This window comes from Lissotriton vulgaris, chromosome 4_1 (assembly GCF_964263255.1).
Source record: "Lissotriton vulgaris chromosome 4_1, aLisVul1.2, whole genome shotgun sequence".
NCBI classification, from domain to species: domain Eukaryota; kingdom Metazoa; phylum Chordata; class Amphibia; order Caudata; family Salamandridae; genus Lissotriton; species Lissotriton vulgaris.
Genome location: NC_141691.1, coordinates 1,563,077,363 through 1,563,091,035, shown reverse-complemented (window position 1 = coordinate 1,563,091,035; position 13,673 = coordinate 1,563,077,363). Strand labels below are relative to the sequence as shown.

Genomic DNA, 13,673 nt, shown 5'->3' with positions numbered 1-13,673 from the left:
CATAAGATGACAATTTCCAATATGATGCTAAACCAATTCTCAGAGGTGAGGGAGTCAGTGGACATTAGAGTATGAGAAGTAATTTCAGTTCAGCATCATTCACACAAGCAATATTAGTGATATAGAATCATCCTAAATTATTTTGACCTCATATTATTTGAAAGACTGCTTACAAAGTATGAAATTAACATTATTATGAATGGTATTACAATATTTAGTCGTGAGGTAGCGTGATTTCTTTAGCTCATCTTCTCTCTTAATTCTCCTTCTGCTATTCCTAACTTTCAGTCAGCCATGTCCCACATTCTCCAGTGGATGGGCCATAATCAGTTAAAACTGAACCCCGGTAAGACGGAGCTCCTCCTTCCTGGTAGGAGTCCCACCTTCTGGGGGCCACACTTCTGGCCGGCGGAACTGGGCCCATCCCCCACTCCCGTGGCCTCGGTGAAGAGCTTAGGGGTCACTATTGACTCTGCTCTATCCCTAGGGCCGCAGGTGGGGACCGTGGTCTCATCCTGCACTTACCAACTGCGCAGGATCAGGAAAGTGGCATACCTCCTTACACCTGAAGCCCTCCTGCAGGTCATCATGGCCCTCGTCCTCTCTCGCCTAGATTTCTCCAACTCGATCTACCATGGTCTGCCCAAAACATTGATGGGCAGACTACAGGTGGTCCAAAATCAGGCGGCGAGATTGGCCTTAGGGATCCCGAAGTGGCAATCTGCCAGGCCCCTCCTCATCAAACTCCACTGGCTCCCTGTCGCCTCTAGGGCAGCCTTTAAGATCGGCTGCCTCATTTTCAAATCCCTGGCTGGCTCCTGTCCCATCTTTGTAAAATCTCTCATCCTACCCTACTGCCCGTCCCGCAACCTGAGATCCTCCTATCTTCATCTCTTAACTGTCCCCTCTTACAAGCTCTGCAGATCTGGAGGCCGGAGATTTGCTTACCTGGCCCCCAAGTTCTGGAACTCTCTCCCTCTTCCTCTTAAAACTTCTAATTCTTTGATCCTTTTTCGTAAATCTTTAAAAACTTGGCTTTTCCCTCATTCTGGTTAGTCTTTCTGTCCCCTCTATTTCCAACCAGCGCCAGGAAACCCATGGTGTCAGTGCGCTATATAAGCACCCCTTACGATACGATACGATACGAGTATTTGGAACATTTATTTTATACCCAGTTTTTTCTCCATTTAAACGCTGAAGCAAAGTTTCATTTTTACAAAATGCGCTATTTCCCCTCTGTTCATTACAATGAACACCCCTCAGAATGTTTACATGTCACTGGAAAAAGGAATCTGAGGCACCCACCACCAGGTATTTCAGTTGGGACGGGCTTCTACAACAACTGGATAGAAAAATCCTGCTCCACATAAGCGGCTGGGACATGGAAGGCCAAGTAGGGTTCTTGATAGTATACCTCTTGACAAATATGTGACTACAGAGGCTACCACCTCCACTAGACCATAAAACCTGAGTTCCTTAAAGTTAGGGACAATAACAGCCTCAGTTCTTAAGGTAGGAACAGCCTTTTCTTACAACTGTACACTTCCCTCTTGCTCATTTAAAATAGGAGGTACAGTTAGGGATCCCCTGTAACCTGAGAAATGCCCTGACTGAGAGCACCATGTGAGTGAGCAGAAACATGTTTGCCTAGCACGGATGGATGGGTCATTATACTTATTCACCATCACTTCCTGTTTTTATCCATACCAAAGGTAGCCACTAATAAAAGTATAATTGTTAGAACCGGAGGTCTCTGGTTGGCACAGGTATGCACTTGTGACAAGCAAGGACCCTCAGCTCTATGTCAGGGCAAGGGAACTACTCCTTGGAATAACCCCTGCTCACCCTCTAGGTAGTGTGGCGCGAGCAGAGAAGGCTAATCCTCAGCGTGATAGTAAGTTAAGCATTCATGATCACACACAGTAAACCCACTGACCCACCACAAATAGACACCAGTCTTATGGTTGTATCAAAAATATGTATACTTTATATAAAAGATAGATTCAAGCAGGATTATCACAAGACCAGAATAACGTTTAGTAAGTTGAGGTCACCAGATTACAATAGGCAAACTTAGTCTTTCCGTGTTCGTTGTTTAGCGAGGTACGATGACAGGGAAATAAGAACATTGTGGATCCTGGATCCGATATGAACTCGAGACGGAGTTCAAGTGTACCTTGCTGGTGGAAGTCCGAGGCGTTTCAGGCATGGTTACTTGTGAGGGCGGACCCCGAATGAGGCCGACGGTTCTCCAGAGGATCTCTCCGGCCCAATCCCCCTCGAGGAGCGAGGTGAAGGAGCTAGACTGCGGAGGGTTGCGGCGATCCGGGATCGGTGCAGCTCATGGGGCGAGGCGCCGTTCAGGCCTGCGGGGCGTACTACTTCTTAGCACGCCGGGTCTGACTCGTGGATCTGTGAGGGGCGTCGAGTTCTCGGGCAGATGGGTGCAGCACCAGGCTTCCTGTACCACGGTATGGGGAGGCCCTTCTTGAGGTGCGGCACAAGCCTTAGTATGCAGGAGAGCAAAGCGAGACAGTCGGGTACGTTACGACGTACGGACCGTCCGAGGCTATGAGATGCTCTCCATGCAGATTCCGGCAGGAGAAGATGAGAGATGCGAAGCTCGCTCCGTAAGCGGTGCGGTGACAGGAGAGCAGGCGGCCCGGCACTGAAGCGGTGAGCAGCTCAGGGATGAGGACGACCTGGGAGAGGGCGAAAGCACCCGAGTCACAACTCTGGCGAGGGAATAAGAACTGAGGCCCAACAGCAAACGGGCACAAGCAGATAGAACCCAACGGTCCTGGGGTTCTGGTCAGGGGGCAAGCTCTCGATCAAGCCCTTGGAGATCGTTTCAGGCACAAGTCTACAAAGTCCTCTCTGGTCCTTTCCTCTCCGTTCTCAGCAAGGTACCACTGCAGGCCAGTCTTACAGGATACAGACTGGTTTCCGTCCTTCAGCTTCTCTTGGTCCTTCTAGTCAGGCAGAGGTTCGTCGTGGTCAAAACTGGATCTGATTTGTAAGGAGCGGAGCTCCTATATTTATACTGCATTTCTTTTGTCTTTGCAGGCCAGGGGGCCTGAGCCTGGTTCAACCCGGTTCTGAAGTACTTTGTTGACAGGACGCTGCCGTCGTCTTTCAGGGTGCAGGGCAGAGACATCAGACGCTCCGCAGGAGGTGGAGCCAGCATTGTGGTGGTGGAGCACAACCCTATTCAGAGTCAAGGACTACTCCGCCCACCCATCCTGGTGCAAGCATCTCATTCACCCCTTGAGCACCCAACTATGCCCCGGAAATCTCCCAGCCCTGTCACTCACACAAACCCAGACAGCAGATACACACCCTGGCAGAGGCGGGCTGAACAGTTAGGGGAGCAAAGGCTAACTTTCTAAAAGTAGCATTTGCAAACACAGGATATTAAAATAAACCTTACTAAAGGAAGTATTTTATTATTCTGAGTTCAGGCATACTAAACTCGACTTGCTACCGTGTTCCTTGAGCCTGCCGGGACTATAGCGTGTAATAGCTCCGACAGCTCATCTGGCCTAAGAGAACAGGTACCCCTTCAATAGTGAAGAACGAGAAAGGGCGGTAATTCACTACTAGGACATGCCACGCTCTAGGCTTGTCCTACCTTACACTTACAATGCACCCTGCCAGTAGGCCTACCATAGGGGTGCCTGATATGAAGGTGAGGTAAGGTTCTGGGACTGGTAAGTGTGGACACTTGCACAGTCAGCGTGACAGTATGAGACCGTACACGAGGTCAGCGATGGCGGACCCGAGACACATCGTACGAGGCCGCTTCTGTGGGTGGCGCAACCAGTGCTGCAGGCCCACTAGCAGCATTTGTATCTACAAGCCCCGGCACGCCTCGTGCACTTTACTGGGAACTGACAGTCAACCAAATAATCCAATCGCGGAAATCAATTACACATACACTTTACATTGGGAGCACTTGCACTGCAGCACGGATCTGCCGTGGCGCAGTGCCCTGAGCATCAAACACCAGCAAAACATCTGAAGCACATCAGCAAAAAGTGGAAGGGAGACTTACGCAAAGGTGCCAGGTCTAACAATAATCCTCTGTTTTCCTTAGGGTAATTTTGACTTTTTCTTTATCTCTTTCTGTTCAGTATAGCTATAAGAAGAACTCCCTCACAGTTAGGTCAAGTCTGCCCTGGTAGTACTATCTAACCCGGGTAGGATGTGGTTGTCAATGATGAAGCATGCCCTGACCAGCGGGTGAGACTAACTTATCCACTCTAATTGGCACTCTGGGGTTAAATATACCTCTCTGGGGACTGCCAACATCGCATTTTCTGTCAAATAATTGGCTGGGTACCTAGATTTGGCATCACAGTGTTCGCCACTGCATTCTTCTTGTGTTGTCTGTTCCTTTTTGGAGGGTGTGCAACAGTGTACCTCCATGTCTCCTTCTTTGACATATATGGCTATATCTCACATATGTTCATTATGGTTATTCAGAAAAATATAAACATTCAAAAAAAGGTTCTTCATATGCTATTCTGTACCCTAACTTTGTAACTTCACTGAGGATTAAGGTCAAAAAATGTTTCCTCAGTTCTCGTATGTATTTGTTTAAACTCATATACTTCTGTTTACCTGGCCAAAACCATTCACCACAATACAACCACACTGCTATGAGAGTGAGGATCAATGCTAGTCAGAAATTTTCTCCGAAAAATGATGACATTGATTATATTAAAAGTGGACCTGATTGAGCATCTCCTACCAAGTAGTGCAACTTTTTTTTAAATGTAATTGTTCTTTTATCATAGTTTTCAAAATAATATTTAATTCAGTGTGTGGGTACTGTAGCTATTTATCAGGAGACTTTTTTCAGGATGCAAAGATGGTAGAAGTATGTTGTTGTCACTTTGAAATACTGAGGGAGAAAGGTCAACTCAAAGTGAAGTAAAAGTCTAAGATTGCGGGGACTACCTCAGATAAAAGAGGAGGTGGTCCCATAGTCTGTGGCCAAGATTTAAGCACCTAAGTGGTAAATGGGGATGCCTGCTTCAATAAGTTGCACTAGAAACTTGGGATATAAAACTAAACATTTTACACCATGTATCTATGCAAAGAAATATTAGACCAAGCAAACACACAGCTATGTACACCAGCACATTGGACCCTAATATATGCATTCCTCCTCTGGTATACTTCCAACCTAAATGTCTAGGCCTATTGTGTAATTTGCTCATTTGCTGACGTAGATGGTGCACTGTGAGCAAAGCTGAATGTTAAGGATTGAGGCTTGACAAAGAGAACCGCCCTGAAAGGCAACACCTGCATGGTGTTGCTGGAAACTGTAGACCACCCTTAGACCTGTCCAATTGGTGAGCACAATCACTCGGATGAGACAGAGATCGAGATATGCCATGGTTGGAAACTATTAGCTGGAATGAGGGGGATTTGGACAGAATTCTTCATCAGATGGGAATCCATGTCTGAATGAAAATGCAGTATGACAATTAGAAAAAGCAATATGTATCTAGACAATAATTGGAGAAAAAGCAGCAGTTCTTCTGCCTATTAGGTATAGGTATCCACTGAACTATGTAGTAGTTTTGGTCAAGGATAAAGTCATGGCGCATGCAGTAGGAACAAGAGAAGTGTCTATCTACAATATGCTATTTAGCACTGAATGTGCCCAAAAGAGCTGAAGGAGACTGCTTCCTGCTCTACCAGCTGTGATAGTACTCTGTCTCATTGTTAATCACACAACTGATTGCTCCTTGAACGTACATCAGCCTCTAGGTCTACTAGGTGAGCATCTAGTACACAAATCCTGGGATCCACAGGTCCCGGGCAGGTAGAGAGGTCCTCAATCAAGAAGATAGAAAGGACAAGTCCTTCCTATTTCATATGATTTTTACTACTAGAATGTCCCTTCTGTAGTTTTCTAATTGCTTTCTCTCTAATTGGGGTAAGCAACGAAATAGTGATCAAAATTGGGTGGGGGGTTCCTAAGTATGCAGTGGTGATCCTCTCCTGAACAAGAGAAACAAATGAAATATGTCCAACCCATTACTACGGGTGGGAAGGGAAAGAGACCCTTTTCTTTAAATAGCCCTCACTCACTCTAATAGTGACATGCTTCATCATAGGGCTCACCCCAACAGCTAAAACTCGGGGTGGGCTTGACCGTGTTTCAGGGAGCACTTAAAGATATTATGTATGGGGGCGTACTATTAAAGATACAATTCCTCACCCACTCTTAAAGAATTATTTAATGATGAGTAGGAGGGAAGGTTAAAATGTATACAATAGGGTATTTAAGAATGTGATTGTCCATTGACCCTTACTCTAGCACCAAACATGTTTCAGCCCTCCTATCTGGCCTAAATAGGTCCTAGACTTTCGTCAGGATGGGATGAAAAGAAGTTACTTCCCCCAAAGACATGTGTGCGTGTCAACTATTAGTTATGTGAACCCGCTGGTTAATCCCATCCTCAACGCCTCTTTGAGGGAGGGGAGGGTCCCTAGCTCTTGGAAAAGAGCGATGGTGATCCCCCTCCTAAAGAAACCGGGTCTTGACGCCGAGGCTCTGGCCAATTATAGGCCAATTTCACTTCTTCCGGCCCTCACGAAGATCACGGAAAAACACGTCCGCGGTGTCCTGTCGCGCTTTTTGCAAGCTAACAATCTGCTCCACCCATCCCAATCCGGTTTCCGTCCTAACTTTAGTACGGAAACGGCATTGTTAGAGGTCACTGAGATCATCAGGGAGACTCTGGATGTCGGCGGGAGGGCCATGCTGGTCATGTTAGATCTATCGGCGGCCTTCGACACCGTCCCCCATAAGGCGCTCTTAGCGAGGCTTTATGACATCGGCCTTAGGGGGACGGCGCTCAGGTGGTTTACATCCTTCCTTGAAGGCCGCCGCCAGACGGTCTGGGTTTCCCAGAGCTCTGCCGAGATGCCGCCATTGGGAGTTGGGGTTCCACAGGGTTCTGTGTTGAGCCCCACGTTATTTAACATCTTTATGTCCCCTTTGGCGGCCTTGGTGGAAGCATATGGGGCCCAGATCGTCTCCTACGCCGACGACACACAACTCCTCTTCACTTGCGGGAAAGACCAGGAGTTCGATGGAGGAAGAATTCGGGACTGTCTTACATTGGTCTTTGACTGGTTCCAACGGAACAGTCTAAGGGCCAATTCTAGCAAGTCCGAGGTTCTGTTTTTTGGTTGTGTTGTCGATCCGGAGTGGCAGCATTGGTGGCCGTCCGACATGAGCCCTCCTGCACAGTCTTCGTTGGTGGCTAAAAATCTGGGTGTCAAGCTGGACAACCAGCTGTCGCTGCGAACACATATTCTGGGTCTGGCGGGCACCTGTTATGGAATTTTGAAAATGCTCCGTAAATTCCTGCCCCTGCTGTCTGAGGAGCACAGGCGTATTACTGTGCAGGCTCTCGTCGGCTCTAGGCTAGACTATGCTAATGCCCTCTTCCTTGGCCTCCCTGATTACCTAGTTCAGCGCCTACAGGTGGTACAGAACTCTGCCGCCCGGGCTATCTTTGGCTTGCGTAGACGAGCCCGAGCTTCCGGGCTGCTACAGGCATTACACTGGCTGCCTATCCGGAAGCGGATCCAGTTTAAGTCCCTGACTCTGATGCATAAAGCCCTGTTTGGATCAGGGGCCGGATACCTGCGGCGGAGACTGGCCTTCTATCGACCAGTCCGCTCCTTGCGCTCGGAATCCCTTTACAAAGCGGTGGTCCCTCGGGTGAGGAAGGCCCGTATGGGAGGACGCTCTTTCAGCTGCAAAGCTCCACAGCTGTGGAACTCGCTTCCTCTTTCGCTGCGCAGCACTGCCAATTTGTTCCAGTTCAGGAAAAGCCTGAAGACTTGGCTTTTTAATCTTTAGGCTGTTCTTATTGTTTCAGTTTCAGTTCTTTTTCTTTTTCTTATTTTTCTACTGTGTTGTGTTATTTTTATTCTGAGCTGCAGGTGGAAAGCGCCGGGACACTCTTTTTGAGTAGCCGTGCGCTATACAAGAGCGCTATAACATAACATAACATAACATAACATAACATAACATAGTACATTGTGAATGAAATAATGCATTCTTGCATTTTTGCATAGCACATGTGAAAGTCACAGGGGTGTAATTGGTATTGTATACTTGAAGTACAAGGTATACAACCACTTCAGCAAGATGCTGAAACAATGGGGTTATAGGGTGAAAATGCTCACATTATCACAACAATGGATAGGAGGGCTGAAACATGTTGGTGCTAGAGTAAGGGTCATATGACCATCCCATCCTTAAACACACTATTGTATATATTTTAACCTCCCCTCCCACTCCATCATAAAATAATTTTATCTATAATAGTACACCCCCCATACATAATATCTTTAAGTGCTCCCTGAAAACACGTTTGGGCCCACCCCGACTTTTAGCAGTCAGAGTGAGACCTATGATATAGCATGTCACTATTAGAGTGAGTGAGGGCTATTTAAACAAAAGGGTCTCTTTCTCCTCCCACCTGTAGTAATGGGTTGGACATATTTCATGTGTTTCTCTTGTGAACTTTGTTCAGGAGAGGATCACTACTAAGCACTTAGGAACACCCCAACCAATGTTGATCACTCTTTTGTTGCTTGTAGGTGAGTAGCCCAGAGGAAATAGAGAATGCAAAGATTGCAGAGAGCACTCCAAGATGCTTCAAACCTATCCACTGTAAGATATGTGCCTGTCTGTGGATAGGAGCATACAAGATATTGATATCACAGTGGTCAAATGGTATCCTGGAAATCTGCAATACAATATTAAGCCTTTCTCAGTGTGCAAAAAAGAAGAAATGATGAGAAATGGTGAACAATGCAAGTATTCACCCCCTGTCACAAAGAACTAGGTTTAATCCATCGTTCTTTTGCTGACCACGCCCCCTCTGTTTGGACCCAAGCCATATGCAAATAAGTCTGACCCTGTTCCTTATGGGGACAGTCCAGCCCAAACTGTCAAGCCAGGTCTTCCCAGGAACAGAAACAAGCATCCTGGGACTGGTTTCTGCGCACCACCACTCATCAGCCAGGCTAGCTTTAATCCTGAGGCGCAGTGAGCACGAGACCCACATCTGGGTATACCCTTCCCACTTAGGGTGACAAATGCAAAAGGAACAAATGGTGGGCAAAATGCTGAACAATGCAAGTGTTGTGGTAAATGATATCTACACACCAGGCACACACACATTCTATTCACTCTGACATCACGCACACCAACATTCCACGCAGACATCTCACTCATACTGGCTGAGCAACCTAAAAGGAGATAAATCTAGTTACAACAGCAAGCATTCACCCCCAGTCATAAAGATCTGGGTTTAATCCATTGTTCTTTTGGTCACCACACTACCCCAGTTTGGACCCAGCCATAAGCAAATCAGTCTTAACCCTATTCCTGTATGCTTGTTTCTGGTCCAGGAGAGACCTGGCTTGGCAGTTTGGGCTGGACTATTCCCAGAAGGAACAGGGTCAAGACTGATTTGCATATGGCTGTGTCTGAACTGGGGGGCGAGGTGAGACAAAGAATGATTATGCAATCAACCCAGATCTGTGGCTAGGGGTGAGTGTCTGATAAGTTTCAGCACTCTGTCCATCATCTCCTTGTGTTTGCTATGTTCAGGATACTCCAGGGTTTGCCCGGCAGCTGGTGAAATAGATGCTGCAGATGGAAAAATGCAAAGTGGCATTGTGTGGGTTACAGACCTTAGGTCTCATGGTAAAGACCTGACTTCTAGATAATGACATGTCTCATACCATAGCAAGAAAATATGTGGCTTTTCAACTTGAGGTCACTAGGCCATGGTACATATGGGATTTGTTCAGACATTATCTTCATACAGAGGTAGGTTCTTGACTTACCATCACAGAAGTGGATGGCTAGAGGGGTGCAGATTCATGAAGATATTACAAGACATTCCTGAGCCATGGGTTCATATAGATTAGTGCATTTTACAGTATGGACCCCTATCACTACACTGCAGAGATGCATATGGCTGTGTCTAGTTCATTGCTATGATACCTGTTAACATAATGCTCAAATATGCTTTATTAGAACATTGGAATGTTGGGAGCTCCATTGCAGACAATGGAGTGCTCCCTACTTCTACGGGCCGGTAAAGGCCCGCAGAGCAACATTCCAATGTTCTACAAAGGCTTCTCGAAGCTCGAGGGGATTTATTTATTTATTATTTGTTAGGACATTTTGCCCTCTAGTGGCAGAATGTTCTAATAGCCTTATAGCCCTTCGTAGCAGGGCTATACCGGCTATTAAAGTCCCGCTGTCTCGTTAAAGTCCCTCGCCTTCGGCTCGGGCCTTTAACGATTCAGCGGGCCTTTAATAGCCGGTATAGCCCGCTACGGCGGGCTATAAGACTATAACAAGGTCCAATACAGATGTTAATTGTACCATTAGTTTATGTGGTACATTAGCATGCATTGGTTGTTACTCTTAACTCGAAACACAATAAAAAGGATAATTATTGAGAGACAAAATTAGTAATAAAGATAAGTGATAATGATAGTAAAGTTTAATCAAGGAAGACACTAGAGGAAAGAAAACATCAAGGGGATCATTTAAAAAGAAGAAATAAGAGATGCATGGATAAATTAGGAAAATAAGGAAACAGATAAGGCAAGAGGGAAGTTAGAAAAATTAAAAGAAACAGGAAAACTGAAAAAGGAGAAGACCAAGGGAGCATGATGAGGGCAAGAAAACTGTTACAACTGTTGCAGAAAGGCAGACGTGCATTCTTTCCCCGGCCAGAAAATGTTGTGTCTTACCTCTGCTTCCACCCAAGTTTTAGGAGTGGGAATATACTTGTAGTAGACAGAGGATCTCATCGACCATCCTACTGGGAAACTGGCTTGTCCTGTTAGATGAATTGATATGATACAAAGCATGTTTTTCTGTCACAAATTGACTTTCAACTCATTCTAAAAACTGCACAGTCGTTAGGGTAAAAGATGTGGATCAGACTCTTACTTGGATTGAGAGGAGGTACTTTCCTACAATCAACCAACATTTAGCCCCTTCGGTGCTCATGACGAGCTCAGCTCCACACCCATTATCATTATTGCCCAGCACAGCAGAGGAATATCCTGCGCAGCCAAGGTGTTAAGAAAGGAGTTACTATCTGTAGTTTACAAGCATCATTCACTGGCAGTCGTAGCCTCACTGCACGTATGTGGGTTTCTCGGTATGCAGACAGGCTTCTGCTCATTGCTGGCTTCATAAAGGAGTGGGTTGTGTCACCAAGCCCATGTGAGTGTGCTCCATAGGTTTGTATTTTATTTACAGTTTGTGGTGTGTGTGTGTGTGTCATTGTCTCCATCTCTCAGTGAACAAGTCAAGTGTTTATTCTTTTCTTAGTACCACTGTACTCCTTATTCTAGCAATAATGGGACAGACGTATAAAGCAATTTTGCGATTGCAAACCCTGCGTTTCTCAAAGTTGCATTGTTTGCTATTAAACTCATTTTGCAAGCTGGAAAAGTATTTTTTACTTTCATGGTTTACTGACAGATACTGAATCACAATTAAGAAGCAGCATGAAAGGGGAAGGTTCCCTTCTAATTGTGAATTGGTACGATATGTCAGTAGTTTGATATTGATATTGCAATTGCGGTCCTGAACTACTGACCTCAAAGATGTTGTTAATTGATTTACACTCAATAGGGTATCCACTGGGACAGCATAGCCTTTGTGACTGGTGTTGCTAGCCTCTGAGGGAGTATGCAATGGTCCAGAGCACCACTCTTTACTGCATCCTCAGTATTTTTCCAAACAGGAAGCCGTTTTGTTTTTTTATAAAAAGCAGTAACAGTTCCTTTGAGGAACAGATGCTGCTTTAGAAAGGGTTTCCCGTTTGAGAATGCAAACAATAGAATGACAGTCTGCTCTGCACCTTGCATGCCACTAGCCTTGTGTTTGCAGCCAATCACACAGGGATACAAATAGCTATTTCAGTGTCGTTGTAATAGTTGCGTTAACAGTACTGTTAGTTAATGTAGGGCATTAGCCCGTAATGGGCACATAATGAAGAAGAAGAGGTTTGAAAAGAAATCTCTGATGTTGGCATTCAGGTCTTAGGGGGTTCCGATACTTTTCTTCAACTCTGAAGTCAGAGGCTCTGCCAAGGTGGCAGCCATAGTGAAATGAGAACTAACAGCAGCCTGTGAATGACCAATAACCCCAGTTCTATCACACTAGGGGCCTGTTTGGTATAACTTTGGCTGATTCCATTTCTGTGGGAGGCCGACTAGGAGACGTGGATTATGGTCCATTGCTTATATGTGACTGAGCTCAAACAATTAAGCACAGTTTCAATACATCAGGTGCTGTAAGATTCTCTTCCTTGTGTTACAGATCAGTTTTGTGGGTCTGGATGTATTTAATAGCTTGTAGTGCGATGAATTGAGCTCCCCTTCTTCAGTATGAACTAGTGCATTAACAGAAACTGACCATTATACCTCTAGTCCCATTAAGTCGAATGAGTGTGCCATGATATGGACTAGGAATATTCGGTCTCCCTATGCACTTAAAAAATCTGGAGGATATAATGAGAGAGTTTTTTGGAAACAAATAGAAAATATTTTAACATTCAGTAGAGACCATATACATGTGGAGAATGTGCACTGTTTTAATCAGTGATTCAAGCATACATTAAAGGTTATTAGAAAATAGGACTTCAAATATCAAGTAAGTTTCATGATCAAATCTATGTATCAGGGGTTAATAGTACAAAATAAGTTACATATACAACAAGTATTGTGGTGAGGAAGTGCACAGGTGAGTAGAATGAGTAATTCCTATATATTATGATTGCAGTGAGCTGATCGTAGGCCAAATTCAATCAGATCCCATAAATACTATTGGCCATATTTATCAAGGTTTTGCAATGCCCTTGTACCTTGCATGAGGGCGGAAGGGCGATACAAATCCTAAGTGAGATTTGTCTTGCATGGCCATGCATGGCTTGATAAATCTAGAGTAACACAAGGCAGCACAATTCTCTGTCTTGCATTACTCTGCCCTCGGGTGGAGTTTCATGGATGTGGCGTGGGCGTTCCCTCTGATTTATGACGGAACATGCATGCTATTACCACGCATTATTTTACCACATGTTCCATTACCACGCATATGCCTTTACATACATGCCTTTACCATGCAACGTTTTACCACACATTAACCTTTGCACCATTGAGAAAGGATACCTGCATTGGAGATAGGCATCAAATTGTGCACCAGCTGAAAGGACAGGAATACCCTGTATCTCGTAAATACGGTGCGTTACTGCCCTTTTAATTTGGTATAGGGAAGCGCAGCAAAAAGCCTTGCGGCGCTGCCCTGCACCAAATCATACTACATGAGGACCGTAGTTGGTGAATACCAAAACAATGGTAAACTTACACAAAACTGTATGTTTACCTATGTGACTCAGGGCTGGCATATTGTGTTCATCTGAAGACATGCAAGCAAACATATGAACAACAAGCAACACCCTGACACATGAAAGTATGAAGCCACACATTGGAAGATTCAAACTGAGTTATGTCTGTTTTTTTTGCTTCCAAGATTAAGAAGCACTAGACATGCTACAAATGCACATGACTTGATGAAGCTTAAAGTCTAACTTGCC

The 13,673-nt window shown here is 45.3% G+C and overlaps 1 protein-coding gene across 1 annotated transcript in view; it reads right to left on the bottom strand.

Moving 5' to 3' along the window:
- LOC147724242 (lectin-like) overlaps positions 1 to 13,673 on the bottom strand; it is a 1,164,867-nt gene that overhangs the window by 1,150,526 nt on the left and 668 nt on the right. Inside the window, exon 2 of the mRNA XM_086966979.1 lies at positions 10,816 to 10,904. Within this exon, the coding sequence (XP_086823105.1) occupies positions 10,816 to 10,904 (89 nt within the window). The remainder of the gene's footprint in view (positions 1 to 10,815; positions 10,905 to 13,673) is intronic.